We start from the raw sequence: 16,711 nt of genomic DNA, 5'->3' as shown, positions 1-16,711 counted from the left end.
TTTGCATATAGAATCTATCGAGACTTTAATTTCAGTGTAGGGTCGACAGAAAAGCTTCTTTTGTCATGCTATTGACAAATTATCACAAAAGTGTTCCGAATTTGTGGGTGTTCCGAATATGTGGGATGACTGTACAAACTAAAAAAGTGTCAAACGAAAAAGTGACCAACCACCGGGGGTTGAGTGTATTAAAATGGGAACATAAAAAATTATGCTCAACATTCAAATGCGTTTTTCTCAAAACGTACGGTTTGTGCATGGTGCTTTTTGAAATGTTGGAGTCGATATATTTTAATCGAAGTGTTAAAGGTGCAACATGGAATTAAACTTCATTTGAAAGTTTCACTCCTTGCTCCGGCTCATTTAGTCAAAGAAGAATTAAACACAAAGTTTTACAGCTTCATAAAAAATTGAACATTGAATAAACTTTTTTATTGGTAGCAAATAACAACAAATAACAAATCGTTTCATAATTTCTTTTTTGGGCACCCTACTGCCATCCAACGAAAACAACCATATCGGCTCACATCTCCCCACCCTCACCTTAAAAAAGCTCCACTCCCTCTCTCGCTCTTGTTTGCACTCCGTGGGAACAAAGTTCTGTCACCCTCTTCTCGCAATCATAAAAAAAGCTTGCCAAGCCATCTCTCTGACAGCCATCAAAACGAACTGCGGTGGAAAAAGTAGAAAGTTGAATCCTGCGGCATCTTTGCGAGAAAAAAAGCCAAGCGAGTTCTGTGTTTACAGCATAATTTTCACCACAAAACAGGTGAAACCAATTGAAGCGCAATCGGGGGCAACTTCCGGTCCGGCAGGCAGCGGTGACGACGGCGACGACGACGGAATTCGCATCGGCAATGCAAACTGTGGGCGATGTGTAAGTTACCTGTACGCAAACCCGGAACGGCTTACGGATGGGAATCGATGCGAACTGATTTGGATCCCGCGGGGTCGGGGTTTTTGTGTGTTTTTTTTTTTGTTTTGCAGGCCAACGAATAATCCCGCTACCTACTGCCGGTTGTGTTTTTCGCAGACGAAAGTAGTGCCGATTTTTCCGCTTGGGACACACAACCACAACCAGAAGCTGATCCAGCAGGTCTACCAGTGGACCGGGGTTCAGATTAGCTACCAGGAGGACTTTACCTGTGCCATCTGCTGGAAATGCACGCTTACCTTGGAGGAGTTTCAGCGTTTTTGTGATCGTTGCCGGAAGAGTGACTGGGTGATTAAGCAGAAGCGTTCGGAGGGAAACGGAAGGAAGGATCATCCTCCGGCGGGGCAGCAACAGCAGCAGCAGCAAACGAACCACGAAAACAACGCTCCCAACCAGATGGACGACCGGCGATTTGGGTACCCGCTGTACCCGTTGATGCAACCGGCGCTCGGGTACGAGTTCCGGTTGACGAACGTAGATCCCCGCGACCGGTCACACGCGGCCACCGACCCGACCCGGGCCATGGTCCGCAGCCATAACGAAGCGACCGCCGGTCACGTGACCAAAACCGAGTCCCGGATAGACATTGACACCGAGTTCAAGCACGTTCTGCCCGTGGAACGCCTGCCGGAAGAGCTGGTCAACATGCTGGATCTGCCGGCGACCTCTTCCAAGCGCCAGCACCACTCGAGCAACGGAACAACCAACTCCGCCACGATCGCCTCCAACGACGGTTCGACGCCCCCGAAAGTGCGCAGCACCCAGTATCAAAAGATCGTCGAATCCGGCGGCGTCAAATGCCCCATCTGTAAAAAGCCCTACACGACGGACAAAAATCTCAAAAAGCACCTCCGTCTGCACACCCTCTCGCTCCCGTTCAGCTGCGTCGAGTGCGGGGCCAAGTTCAGCGAACGGCGCGACTACCAGAAGCACCAGGAGCGCTTTCACGGCCCGAACGCGACTGCCTCCGTGTCGGAGATCTTTCACTGCGAGTTTTGCTCGCGCGTCTTCACCCGGCAGCGTGACCTCACCAAACATCTGCGCCTCTTCCACGAACCGCCCGAGGACATCAAGATGTGAGACCAGCTGAACGTGACGGCCGTCGAGTCCGGCACGGTGGCGGCTGCGTCGCTTCGTGGCAAGAAACGGAAGTAGACGATCGCGGCCGGCGGCGACGGATTTTGTGCAATCAGAGGGCGATTTTTTTAAAAAGGGAATTTGAAACTATTATTTCCATTGCAGTTTTCAACCTCATAGATTGGTTGAGATATTTTTTTAAGATTTCGAAATCGCTTCAAACGGAAATTGCAACGTATTATTATGTTTTATGATCGTGGATACAAAATGACACACAATTTACAAGCAATCGTGCCTCCATTGACAACATCCGTCTGCTCTGGAGCGATTCCCCGGTGGTCTCTGTATCATTGAATGATTTGAAGTTCGAATTAATTGTAGGCAAACTGTCTGTACAACACCCTATTGTTTAAATAAAAACTACATCAGTAAAAACTTTCTGAGTGATAATCTGGGCCTTTTCATTTCAGTCGAGAAAATCAATCAGCAAGCCTGTTAGTTCTCGACGTTCTTAAGCTGTGTTCTGAGTTCTTTAATGAAAGTTGTCCCCAAATGACCTAGAACTTCCCAACAGACTAAGAAAATACTAGTCCGCGAAGCTCTTGGAAGCTTTTAGCAACTGTGAGTAAGAACTGGAAACGAAAATGATTCTTTTTTTTCGGTTTGACGCGTTTTGGGAAAACTTTTTCTGAACAAAAAAAAACAAAATATTATTCATTTAATTTTAAAAACTTCTAAAATTGTCATCTCCAATATTTTTTTCATGGACGTGCTTCTCCAAGGGTTAGATTTATGAGTTTATGTCGTGCGCATAACAAGAAAGCTTTCGCGAGATGTGAGCCGTTTCGGCAGCCATTTTGATGTTCCCTTTCTTATGCTGGTGATTTATGCTCGCGGAAGTTTCAGTCAGTGTTAGTCGCTCTCGTTGATTTTGGTCGCGAAAAGTTCCGGCCCCGAAACGCGAGGACAGATTTTTGGTCGGATTGTGTAAATATCGGATTGCAAGTGGAATTGAAACAAAAAAAGTAAAAGTCGCAACTGGCAAAAAGAGTCTCTCGGTCGGAGAATCCGTAATATTGACGCATTCGTCGGATTCCGTCGGTTAATCGCGCTGTGCAGTTACGTCACGGTAACAACCGTCCCCGGAACGTGTTACTTAAGGAGCCATTACACTACCGCAAACAAACTCGCACTTTTTCGTGTTTGACAGTTTGCCAAACTCGGCCAAAACTGCGATTTTGTTTGTTTGCCGTAGTGTAACAGCGCCTTCAGTCGATTCCATCAATCCGGTTCCATCGTGAAATCAATCCGGCAAGATGATGGCTTATCCTTTGCGCTGTTCAACATCGTCCTTGAGGGCATTGTTCGAAGAGTCGCTTGCTTTTGCCGATGACATTGACATTGCAAGGCGTGTAGGACTTGGCATGAACACGGCCTCCCGCGTCGGCCCCCCAGGTTTCACCCCACTAGCTGTGGGGTGTTGGAGGAGGTGAGCGAGTTTGTGTACTTGGGATCGCTGCTAACCGCCGACAACGACACCAGCAAAGAGATCCGGACTCGTATTTTTGCTGGGAATCGTGCGTACTTCGGATTACGGAAAACCCTCACTTCGGATCGATGGCAACGCCGCACGAAGCTGACGATGTACAAAACACTGATTAGACCGGTAGTACTCTATGGCCACGATACCTGGAAGGTGCTACGAACGATCTACGGTGGAGTGCAGGTGTTTGGAGGAGTGTGGCGAAGACGCATGAACCACGAACTGCACGCGTTTCTTGGAGAACCGACCATCGCCACCACTCGGGTGGGCCGGCCATGTCGCCCGTATGGATGAGAGCCAGTCTGTCAGATTTCGGGTCGCGGCATAGGCAGAAGAGCAGGGAAACCGCGCGCACGGTGGGGAGATCAAGTGAATGGTGATATCCTGAAGATCTGTAACCTGGGAAATTGGAGTGTAGCAGTCCAAGAACGAGAAAGATGGAAGTGTCTTTTGCAACAGCACGCGTACCTGTTGCGCTATGCTGATTAGTATGTTATGGTATGGAAACTGAGGAAGATTGTGACAATAAAAGGATATTTTGTGCTGGTATCACCAAACATTACGCAGCTGGAGAAAAAGACATCGCACCAATAAAGGTACTGTGCTAGAATTAAGCGATGATTGTTTCCCCTTTGGTTTCTCGTGCCCGGCAATATGAGGCTATTGTTGGGTCAAACAGCCCTTTGTTTTTATTTGTACAATTGTAAAAGCCACCTTTAAAAACTTTAAGAAATTTTTTTTATGATTTATTGCTAAAACGAATATTTACAAATTAACATTTTGCGCCCAAGCATTATTTCATAAATTAAGTTAAAAAGCATTTTTAAGCTTTTGTTGCAGTGCAAGTTGCATGAAAATTATTTAAACAAACAAACATGGAAACGAATCTAAACTGAATCAAACAGACCAAGGTTTCATATTCTCTCAAGCTTTGTTATTGGTATTTGGTCTATTATTATTATGTTGTTTTGCAAAATTGGCATGATACCGCATATAAACTACATCGATACTTAAACTTTATTAAATGATATTTTTTATTTAGAAAATTACATTTAAACTAAAAAAAATAATGAGAAAATCTAATACATTTGAATCGGTCATTAAAGAACAAAAAAGAACATGAAATAAGTAGAGGTTGAATCACGATCGTCGTTGTATAAGAGTTTGTGATTGTCTCACCATTCAAGTCTTCGAACGCCTAGAGCCGATTTGATTTGATTTTCACAGAAAACCAACTTATTTGATAAGGTCTAACCAACGACGTCTAACGTGGTCTAACTAAAAAAAAGTCAGACATTCAAACCACTAATATCTGGCCTCCCTGTCTCACTTCTGTCACTATCGACGCGTCTCTCACAGCTGATTTTATGAGAGAGAGTCGCAATCGAGAGAGAAAGAGTGCCCATCAAGCATTCGCACACAAGCGGTTCCCCGTTCCGTCTTGCTACTCCCAGTCTCACCCTCTCAAAACCCATCGAAAGGCAGCATAGCTGTCAGTGTCAGAGCGCCAAGAGGAAGGAAAAGTTTTGCTTTCCCATTCGAATTGCATCACTTTTCGCGCTGCACGTAGGCCCATCCATCTCCGGAACGGGCTACTTTGATCGGAGGAGCGTGCCACTCGTCAGGTAAGCTGCTGGGACCTCCTAGTAAGTAAGGGAAGATCTAGTTCTGGGTCAGCAGGTTGCTAGAATGAGTGATGTAACGACCCTGAAATCCATCGGGGTTTGTTGGGTGGTGATCTGCTGACCTTGAACGGGGGCAAGACGCGTAGACTGTGAGGGGTGTCACGCGTTCGGTGTATGTGTGTCGTCACACGGTTTATGCTCAGGTGGAAGGGGGGGCTCAACTTCTTGGGGATCTTCACTCCAAACCGGAGCATCATTCCGTCGTAGATCCTCGCACTGATCGGTTGTGACTTTTTGTGTAATCGTTCTAGTTACGTTCATCAGTCAACTGAAGTTAGGCAAGATGGGTAGTCCACATATGGAGGAAGGCAGTGGTGACAAGTTGGCTCGTAAGGCCCGTGAATCCCCGTTCATGCCGATTGGACTGGCCGGACTGGCCATTGTGTGTGGGATCGGCGCGTACAAGTACAAGAACCGTGGTGCGATGTCAACGTCGGTGTTCCTGATGCAGCTGCGAGTGGCCGCCCAGGGGACGGTGGTGGCAGCGCTCTCGTTGGGATTGGCGTACACGATGGCCAACGAGTACATCTTCAACAAGAAGGAGGACAAATAGGAAGGCGGATGTCTGTGGGAGTGCAGATTAGGAATTAAGTCATTGATAGGTGAGTGGGTTTATGGCTACGTTTTTGTGATTGATCGGGGACTTTTTTTTAGCTTGTTGGAATGATGGCACTGATAAGAGTTGCACGTCAATGCATCGAGCGGTTTTAGATTTAAAATTAAATCCGGTCAGCGATGAAATAAATAGCAAATTTATTTCACATTTTCGATTTAATTTGCATCGGCCAGTCCCTTTCCCCTAGGCCAGCGATTCTCAACCTTCTTCTAGGCTGGTACCTCCTGCTATGTAAATCAAGTAGGCCCGGTACCCCCGTTGAGAATCGCTGTCCCAGGTAGTCTGTAAGAGAGACTGCTTAAGGTCTGTAGGTCCAGACTAAAATCTTAGATAAGTTTACTTAAAACTTTCCACGACCGCGTAAATTTTGAACTTCACTTCGATGCCTTTGTGCTCTCCTATGCTAAACTAGATAGCAAAACTAGCAAGATTAATACATGAGAGCACAGAGGCACCGACTTACTGTTTTTTTTATTTAATTATTCCATCTTTTACTTAACCCACAAACAAATCATTAGTCACGTCAAAAATTCCAAAAACTTATCGATCGTTAGATTTGGCTTAAAAAGTGTATTATTTTTTAAGGTCAAATATTGTTATTGTCTTTTGTAAGCAGAACATAACCAAACTTTGCGGCACCCTCAGCTAACGTCAAATCAATACAAATTGCTGCTGTATTTTTTCCGGATCTCTCCCTGAAAAGATCCGGCAGCACCAATAAACAAATGAGGAAGGCATCATATGGTGGATTAAGTAACGTTTTCGAAAATAGAACGCAAACTAAAATATAGGAAAACAAAACACAAAACATCCCTTAAATATTCAAACCCCAAAAAAAAAAACTGTCTTGCAGGAGTCAAATTTCAAAATATTGCGAAATCAAAGTCACATACTGAAAAAAAAAAAAAAAAAAACAAACAAGGTGTGAAAATTACCGAAAATATTTTTTTTTCCATTGACTATAACTGCATGGCATGCCATCGTTCCAGAAAAAAAAACCTTTTCATTCAACAGTTTCTACTCTTCCTCCCCCTCTCAATTTCAGCTGTAAATAAGTATTAATCGCCCATGTTAGCAGAATTTCATATATTTATTGTCGCTCAAATCGACGCCCTACCCCCTGCTCCGGGCACCCGACGATCGTTCCGGCTTTCCGGCTGTCGCCCTTTGGAAAGCCACCGGGACTGGATCAAACCTTGCAGGATGCTCCGGAAACGACCGGATGGCCGGACTGTCCGCAAAATCTCAACCTCGCTGTGATTGGTTTGTTGGCAACAAAAACGGGATTAGTGTGTCGGAAGGTGCGAAACTTGCGGAATGGCAAGCGAAAAGTGAAACGAAAATTATTGCTAGTATCGCGAGCGGAAAGGAAGTCGACGGAAGAGTCACGATGATTCAGCAGAAAATTTTTCGTTCTGTGTACATAAAAGTTTCATGTTGACCTCACGATGAGTGGACGAAAAAAAAAAGTGATTCGTGTTAGTGCATCAATTAGCGCTTAATATATTTTATCGATATTATAATGTGACAAAAAGTGAAGCGAAACATCTGAATGAAAAAGATCAACAATAAAACCAGACAGAAAAGTCCTATCTAAACAAGCACAATCAAGCAAATATTGTTTTATGACTCTTTCATATAGAAGGAGTTCGACCCTTGACTAACCTCCGTCCCCAAAAGTGAGAAGCGTTGTAGAACGCGCGCGTAATCACGAACCAGCTGGCAACAGAGACGACGCCAACATGCGCACGTCGTCACGTCACCAGCGTGTCTACGTGATGATCAAGCGTCCTGCGTCGCACTCTGAACGCTCAGACTGATCGCTGCTTGGCAAATTTTCCGTCGATCATCAATACATGCTCGCTCGTATGGTGGAACACCCTCACATCTACACAGTTTGGCATCAAGTATTTTTAGCGACCAAAGGCACGTGCTCGATCGGTGACGTCGTGATGGCGCTTCAGTGTTTGTGATACTATGGCGTCGATCGGAGTAAATTTGAATTGGTTACCGTTATGTTGTTGTGGTTTGGTGATGCCAACGCGTTATCAAGTTTAGTAGTTCTCTGTGAAAGTAACAGAGTAGACCAAAATACTTATCATTCGAGAGACAAACCATACAGTGGAATTACATAAAAGGAACGTTGATGTAGGGTCCACCATGCATGCAAGTTATTGTTTTTTATTCTGACATAATAGCGTGTAACTTGTCAGTCGAGAGCCGCATTTTCGGGCTTGGTTTGCTATTCTTATTATCTCGAGTTTTTTTTTTAGAAAAGGTCCAATAAACCAAATTTCCAGTTTTTGTTTGTTGGGTGTTTTCAAAACCGCCTTGAGTCATTAAGTCATTGGGTATTAAAAAACACCCAAAAAGCAAAAACTGAAAATTTGGTTTATTGGACTTTTTTTTTATCCAGTTATGTAGCAAAAAATATTTTTGGAATGAAGAAGGTATTTAGGTATAACTTTTTAGAATTGGCGCCCACTGATTGAGATTGGATCATTCGTCACCAAGTACTTAAATGAATTCAAATAATAACATTTTCTTTTGTTGACGTCACCAAAATTCAATAAACATCAACATTTAAGCACTTTTACAATGCTTCAATTCATTGTATTCTTCTCATTCGTATGCATGGTAACAATATTGATAGAAATAAACAGATTGTTAACATTTAATTTCAAAGTGCTTTAGCTTCAGCGGGCAAAACTACATGTAAAAACATATATTTAGACTATTTTAGAATTTCGTTAGGGTTGTCCCATATGGGTTTCCCTTGAAAATTAGACTTTTTCAAATGAAGATATCTCGAGGTTGAAGAGAAATACCCCTGCGATTTTCGCAAGATTTGTAGTGCTGGATTTCTTCTTTCAAATGCAACCTGGCGCTTAAAATTTGGCTTGCGCCTTTTCTAGATACCGTAAACTGGGGTGACTTTGATAGCCCGGGGTGACATTGATAGAAATTTGATTTGGCCACTATTTTTGATACATCCAATGTAACAGTCACATTTTTGCATATATGTTCGATAATAAGCTTTCCCTTAATGAGCATGAGCATGAGCATGAGAGACCACCCATGGTTGTCCTTCTCCGTTGCTGAACAGAACCGTAATATCCTTTCAGCACTACTGATCATAGGCTTCGACTATCAAGTGGTATTTCCCTTATCAACAGCATGTATGAATGAGCTGAAAAGATAAAACACCATGATTTCCAGAACAAGATCAGTTGCGAATAGGTAACAGTCATTGGCCACCAACGGCGCCCGCCATGTCAGTTTGTAGATCTCGATTTTAAGGGACGGGAATGTTAGTTAGCGCAGGTTGCTACTAGGGCAGCTGATTTACTCTGTGCTTACACCCCACAAGCGCCAGGAACCTGAAAATTGGTTAGTAGGATAGGGTGTTTAGTCAGGATTCATCATAGAAGATGATGATGCGACCCAAAATCATAGTGTTTGTTGAAAGGTATTATATTTTATTCTCAAGGCAAACAATCGGTTGCTGCGGATGAGACATTTCGCGTTTAACTGTTGTTAAATTTTTAATGAAATGGTTTAATCTTAGACAGCCGGCTGTGGAAAGATAAAACCAAATAATATTTATTTATAAAATGAGGTGTTAAACGCAATGCTGCAATGATAGCGTAGTCTAATTTTTAATTATATAATCATTTAGTTCATGATTTTGTTACGGAATAGACGCGACGAACTCAATCATCAAGTGCCTTCCTATCTTCTTTCTGTTAGCTAGATAAGGTATTGATTTTCGTTGCCTCTCGAGCTACGATGCTATGGAGAGGGCTTAACACACAAACAACCGACGTCGAGCCCTCCGAGCTACGGAGCTATGGGAAGGTCTTTTCAACACAAAAAAGACTCGCGCACCACACGACGTTCTTGATGAATCAAAATAATTTTGTTACGCGATAAACCTAGCGAACTCGGATCGTTTTTATCGAAAACTATATCACAATTCACGACAAAAATGCGAAACAAAAGGCTCACAAAAAAAAACACTTTTCACTCCGAATATTTTTTACGACCACGCGCTCCCTTTGTCAATTATCAATTATCAATTGTCCCCCTTCAAAATTGGTCCGAAAAATCAGGGGGCAAAAAAATATTTTTTTCAAAAAAATATCAAAATTTCAATGGAAATAGATGTCTAATCAACTGAGAACAATTTTAAATGCCTTTTTCTGCGTTGATAATCATTAGGGTGGGTACGTTTTTCAAAAAGTTCTCGGATCAAGTTTTAGTATGGTTCCCCTTGTAGGGCATGCCCATAGGGACTTTCATGTTCGATAATAAGCTTTCCCTTAATGCTTACATACTCAAAATTCTCAAAAATGTTTAAATATTAATTTGACGGGCATTTGAAAAACCTATCAAAGTCACCCCGGGCTATCAAAGTCACCCCAGTTTACGGTATTTGAGTTTTAAATTTAATTTTTTTTACCTTAAAGTCCAAATTGACTTGTCAAAAAATAAAAACGTTTGTTTTTTTGAGCTCTAGAAGTGCCCCGAATATCACTTTTCTCCGAGGGGCGTGACAAAGGCTTTAATATATCAGGGTTGGTTATTCGAAATGGCCTTCAGTTCCGTTAGGTGGTGACTTTTTTGTAGATTTTATTGAATATAGACAAATAAAATAACTTAACTTTGTTGTTTCATTTATTTCAACAAGAATCGCATCAATTGTGGAACCGACGACAGCCGTCGGTGGAACCATGTTGAGATAGTAATTTCTTGAAGTGTCTGGAATAAAGATGCCAAGTTGCCGATAGCTAAGGACTTTGATTAACACGTGAACAATTACAAAACTTTCCGTTCCCGGGAAGAGTCCTCATCACCGTCAACCGGCGATTGAATTTCCACCAGGCTCATGGTAGTACCATTGATGGAGGTCGTCACGGGACTAACGGAGGTCATAGACTCAGCGGTGATGAGGGTGGCAACGGTAGGGACAACATCGGGGAAAACCACTTCTGATGGGTCTCGTTGAACATGCCCAGCTGTTTGGCGGGAGTGGTGACGAAGAAACCAGACCAAATAAATAGGACCATTTTGGCCGAAATATGTGGCCCATGGGAAGAATTGGAGTCGCGGATACTTTTCAGCAAACGCAGCATCCAGGTGTATCTCAATGCGCCGCTTCCAGCTGGGCCAGCTTCGATATCGTCCCTAGTACGTCCTGGTCACTGCCCTGGATGGCGCTGCGGAACTTTTCCGGTTTGTCCGTGCCGCTACTTATCTGCTCGCCCGGCTTTTCAAGGACGCAAATTTTTGCGCCAAACACAACAACAAACACGCGCGGTGTCAAACTGTCAAATCAATGTAGTGTAAGGAGAGGTGGCGTTGTTTTGACCGTAAACAATCGTTAATGTATTTAATTCCTGCCGTTGATTAATTAAATAATTTAATTTCTTACTATTGTCGCGCCCCTCGCTTTTCTCTAAAACTTAATCCTGAATTGCCAAGCTCCAAAACTGATTTTTTTAATGTTTGCTCAAATGCATGAAGACAAAAATATTTCTGAGAAGTTAGACTTTCAAAATCCCCCTAAACGCGAACCACCTTAATTTTCCACCAAACCAAAAGTTGCCCCTTTTAATTTACAACAACTCTTCTGAAGAAACCAAAGCTCCAAAACTTCACAATTTTTCGGAACATCAATTTTCAACTTAATTTTGCGATCTGAAACACTGTGCATTGAATGTATCCCTTTCACACCTCATTTCATTTCATTTATTTCACTGCCTCCATAAAAAAATGTCAATGTTCATTGGAGTTAGCGGGATGCACTCAATGTTTACATTTGGTTGTAAGATCTAATAAAAAAGTCTAGAATCCAACTGACGGAAATTCCCAAGATTAATCCAATACTCCTTTTTTCAAATAAATAATTAAGAACTACTGCTAACTTTTTAGACGCTTTTCTGTTAATAATTTTGCTAAAAGAATACATTTGTATGTTTATTTTTAGCACCCTTGGGCTTTAGAATGGATTTAGACCAACTGTAAGGCAAGGGTCTTATAAAGGACGTCAAATAACATCACCATACCAAAAACGACGTTTGAAATCATTGTATTTTTAGAATTATGAGCGAAAATGTAAATTTATTGACAAAACCACGCAAATAATGGTTATTTCGAGGTTCTTAAATAAGCTTTCTAAAAAGTTGGATTGTTTGAACAAGTTTGTGCAATGCTTATAATGTTACTAGATGTTACTACCAAGGTAAACAAACAACAACGGAACCTTCAAATCATGTAAAAGCTTTATGGTGGAAGTTTTAAATTAAAATCCACTAAGGGGTAGAATGAACCACCCTTTTTCTGCCTTATAAAAACTATCAAAAGTTCAGTCGCTATTCTACACTCAGCCAGAGCGGTCGCATTTTGCGCTCGTGAACTTTTCGCTTTCTTCTGTGAGCCGGTTGCGGCCCAAGGTCGTTCATTGTTCGAGTGCAAGCCAAACGAAATGAAAACTTTTCGCCAGAACTCCCTGGTTTTTGACTTTAATGTCATGCCAGCGGTTCCCGAATTGGGGACAATCCAGAACTTTCTGCAGCAGCAGGTCAAACTAGACCTGTCGTCGGTGCGTAACCTGCAGGTGAACGTGTCGAGGAACCAGGTCATCATCGAGACAACAACGCCAGAACAAGCTTTCCGCATCGCCAGGGACCACAATTCCAAGCACTTCATTGTGCATGAGAAGAAGCGGTTCCTAATTCCGATCTACGTGGAGGATGGCACTATTGAGGTTAAAGTCCACGATTTGCCACCTCGAATGCCAAATCATCTCATCGAGGATCAACTACAACAATACGGGGAGATAACTTCAATCCACAATGAGGTATGGCGCGACTTCTTCCCCGGTATCCCGAACGGGGTGCGGGTCGTGCGGATGAAGATCAAAAAGCCGATACCCTCATTCGTCAAGATTGAGGGTCTATCGGCGTACATTGTTCATAAAGAACAAATTAAGACAAAAATGCACCGTCGCATCAAAACAAATGGACAGCAACAGCACCAGATCAGATGAAGAAGACGAAGACGACACCGTGAAAACAACAGAACCAGAAAAGAAGATTGACAACGATAACGCACCCGATCTATCGTTCCAAGATAGACACGAAAAAGAAGCACAAACACCATACACCGCAATCAACAGCAGCAACGAAAATAAAAATCCACTTCAAATAACGAAAGAACCATGCTTTGTTTACGCAGATACAAAAAACTGCTACAACTTGCTGGAAAAGAAGAAGAAGTTAAGAAGATTAAACCTGGCCCAAAAATGTATTAACAAGAAGCCAAATAAATAATTTTAAGCAAAAAAAAAAAAACTATCAAAAGTTACGAAATTTGAGTTGAATGGATTATTTCACTCCTGGTAGCTTCACAAATCACGTTTAATGCAACTTTAGATGATTTTTGAGCTGTTTTGATGCTTATTTGTAAAAATAGAGTCTTATTACAACATATTAACACTATTTTCAAAAATGTTTGTTTTGGTAAGTGACTACACGTAAACCCCGATGGTTTGACACCAACTGTTGTCAAACGAACAGGGTCACTTTTTAGTTTGACACCCCTTTTAAACGGAGTTATACCAAACCAAACGTTTGTTTTGTTAATGTGCGTAAGCGCCTGGATTCGATTGCTTAGTAAAGGGAAGTTAGTGTATCGTCACAAACTGGGCCTTATCAAGACACCTTAGGAAGACAACCTATGAAATGTTAACATTAACTTTAACATGTTAACATTAATGGTACGTTCGTTTGATGGCTAGTTCCTGTTGGAGATAATCAAGCAACCTATGGATTTGTAGTTATTAGTTTGTTACCTGGCAGCTCAATAAATTTTCATTCTGTTCTTAACCGTAACCCACGCTAGACGTGTTATTTCCACCTCTGCCCCAAGAGGTTATGGGCCCAGAGTGGGTTCCGGAACGCTGAAGAACTTGAAAAATCTACCTCAAGAAGTTTAACTTTCAACTGAAGCTTATGAAGAAGTAGGAAAATCTAGAGAAGATGCCTAACGGAGACGGAAGCGGTGCTGGTGCTCAAGGTGCTGTCCAACCTGAGGCTCGTGGCCAGAACTACGGAGCCGGGGGCCATCCGCCGATCGAGCGGCTGGTCGGACGTGACAACTGGCGGACGTGGAGGTTCGCAGTGCGCACGTACCTGGAGATAGAGGACCTGTGGGACGTGATTGAACCAGCTCAAGGCGCGGCCGTCGACGCGAAGAAGGACCGGATCGCTCGAGGGAAAATTATTTTCTTCCTCGATCCGTCGATTTTCCACCACGCGGAGAACGCGAGGACTGCCAAGGAGTTGTGGACGAAGCTGTGCGGCCTGTACGAGGACACTGGACTAACCCGTCAGTGGGCGCTCCTGCACAAGCTCATCACGACGAACCTGGCGAGCAGTGGGTCCATGGAGGCGTACGTGAACCGGATGACGACTACAGCGAATCAGCTCATCGGAATCGGCTTCCCGCTGGACGAGAAATGGATCGGCATGATGCTGCTGGCGGGACTACCGCTGGACTATCGTCCGATGGTCATGGGGCTCGAGAATTCCGGGATCGCAATCACTGGTGATGCCATCAAAACCAAATTGCTCCAGGAGGACGACCTGCCCGTGGAACCAGCCGGAGGACAAGCGTACGTGTCCAAGGGACGCTACAAGGACAACAAGCAGGGTAAGCCTCAACCGAGTGCTGCTCCAAGCAAATCGAAGTGTCACCGCTGCGGCAAAGCTGGCCATTTCGCCAGGGACTGCACAGCCAAGGAACCAGTGCGCAACGACCGCGACGGCAAGAAGAAAGCTTTCTGTGCCGTGCTCTCGGTGCTGGATTCGGACGACGCCAACGATTGGTACTTCGACTCCGGAGCTGTGAAGCACTTGACCAGGAACGAGGCGCTGCTGGAGAATCCCCGAACGACGTCTGGAAGCATAATAGCGGCGAACAACCAGGCGATGAAGATTGTTGCTGAGGGAACTGCGACGTTGCAGCCGACGTGCTACGACGACACCATCGAGATCGAGAACGTTGAACTAGTGCCGGAGTTGGCGGTCAATCTACTTTCCGTCGGGAAGATCGTGGATCAAGGCCATACCGTCGTGTTCAACCGAGATGGATGTGAGGTGATCGATGAAGACAACAGTGTCTTCGCGACTGGGAGCAGATCCAACGGGCTGTTCAAGTTGGACCAGATCAAGCCGAGAGCGCTGGCGTGCTCTTCCCGCGAAACCGCTGAGCTGTGGCACAAGCGTTTGGGACACATGTGCATGAAGAACCTGATCAAGTTGAAGAATGGTCTCGTCAACGGAATCAAGTTTGAAGGCAACGAGTGTGGCAGAGGCTGCATTGTCTGTGCAGAAGGTAAGCAGACGCGATTGCCATTCAGCCACGCAGGGACCCGTGCGGCTGGAATCCTGGACCTGGTGCACTCCGATATCTGCGGCCCGATGGAAGAGAAGTCGTTGGGTGGCTGTCGCTACTATCTCAGCTTCACCGACGACAAGACGCGCAAGATTTTCGTCTACTTTCTGCGAACCAAGTCCAAAGAAGAGGTTCTGCAGTGCTTCAAGGATTTCCACGTGACTGCTGAGCGGCAAACGGGCCGCAAACTGAAGGTGATTCGGACGGACAACGGCCTGGAGTACACGAATCGGCTGTTCCAGGACTACCTGTCGGGGATGGGGATCCGTCACCAAACCACCGTGGAGTACACCCCTGAGCAGAACGGACTCGGAGAAAGGGTCAACCGGACTGCCGTGGAACGCGCTCGATGCATGCTGTTCGAAGCTGATCTGCCAAAACCGTTTTGGGCAGAGGCTGTGGCTGCTGCGATCTACCTGATCAACAGGTCACCGACGAAGGGCATCGAGATGACTCCAGAGGAAGCGTGGTCAGGTCGCAAGCCGGACTTGTCACACGTACGAGTGTTCGGCACGACCGCGATGGCTCACGTTCCGAAGCAGAAGCGCCGCAAGTGGGACAAGAAAGCCGTGGAATGCATCCTCACCGGCTACGAAGAGGACACCAAGGCGTATCGCTTGTACGACAAGAAGACGAAGTCGATCATCGACAGCCGAGACGTGACGTTCGTGTCGGAAGGAGTGGTCAAACGTGGAGTGACCGCTGAACCGAGGGCTAGTGGACCGGAGCGGACATGTGTGCGGTTGGACTTTTGGGAGTACGTGCCAGCGGATGTCGCTCAAGAGGATGTTCCACCGGAAGCCGCGGAACCACAAGAGGAGCCTGACGAAGAACCTGAAGATGCATTCGAGTCGGCCGAGAGCAGCGACGACGACGTGTCCTTTGCTGAAGATGACCCGTTGCCCGCGCTCCCGCCACAATCATCTTCAGAACCACCCAAAGAGGGGTTGAGGCTCAGTGGTAGGGAGCGCTTTCTTCCAGGCAAGTATAAAGATTTTAAACTTGGGAACAAAGGCCTACCCGTGACGAAATTTGCAGATAAGACGAAGACGACGACCAACGCAGCCGTAAGGCCCGAGGATCCTGCCGCTGCGCCCCCGTCGTGCTCTTATCAAAGATCAGTTGCCGATGACGGTCAACAACGATTGATGCTTTGCGATAGGGGGCGCCCGCCCCAAGGCAAGTATTCTGACAACCCTGATGAATCACCCGATACTGGTATCGACACTCCACAGCCGCTTCTGGATGATCCGTTCACGCACCAACAAGCCCTGGCTCGGGACGACGCTGAACACTGGAAACAGGCCATGAAGGATGAGTACGAAGCCCTCATCTCGAACGGAACGTGGGAGCTGTGCGATCTACCAGAAGGACGTTCGGCGATCAAGTGCAAGTGG

At 44.9% G+C, this 16,711-nt stretch overlaps 2 protein-coding genes across 2 annotated transcripts; both read left to right on the top strand.

Moving 5' to 3' along the window:
- Nucleotides 1–721: 721 nt before the first annotated feature.
- Nucleotides 722–2,461, top strand: LOC6051171 (zinc finger protein 813). The gene is made up of 2 exons (XM_001867617.2): nucleotides 722–877; nucleotides 988–2,461. Exons 1-2 carry the CDS (start codon nucleotides 858–860, stop codon nucleotides 2,012–2,014), a joined length of 1,047 nt encoding a protein of 348 aa, XP_001867652.1. The 5' UTR covers nucleotides 722–857; the 3' UTR covers nucleotides 2,015–2,461.
- A 2,552-nt stretch (nucleotides 2,462–5,013) lies between these two features.
- Nucleotides 5,014–7,462, top strand: LOC6051170 (HIG1 domain family member 1A, mitochondrial). Its single transcript, XM_038252452.1, has 3 exons — nucleotides 5,014–5,179; nucleotides 5,491–5,841; nucleotides 6,901–7,462. The coding sequence occupies exon 2, from the start codon at nucleotides 5,523–5,525 to the stop codon at nucleotides 5,790–5,792; it is 270 nt and encodes an 89-aa protein (XP_038108380.1). The 5' UTR covers nucleotides 5,014–5,179; nucleotides 5,491–5,522; the 3' UTR covers nucleotides 5,793–5,841; nucleotides 6,901–7,462.
- Nucleotides 7,463–16,711: the final 9,249 nt, after the last annotated feature.

This window comes from Culex quinquefasciatus, chromosome 2, assembly GCF_015732765.1.
Source record: "Culex quinquefasciatus strain JHB chromosome 2, VPISU_Cqui_1.0_pri_paternal, whole genome shotgun sequence".
NCBI lineage: Eukaryota > Metazoa > Arthropoda > Insecta > Diptera > Culicidae > Culex > Culex quinquefasciatus.
This window is presented reverse-complemented; position numbering and strand designations above follow the sequence as displayed.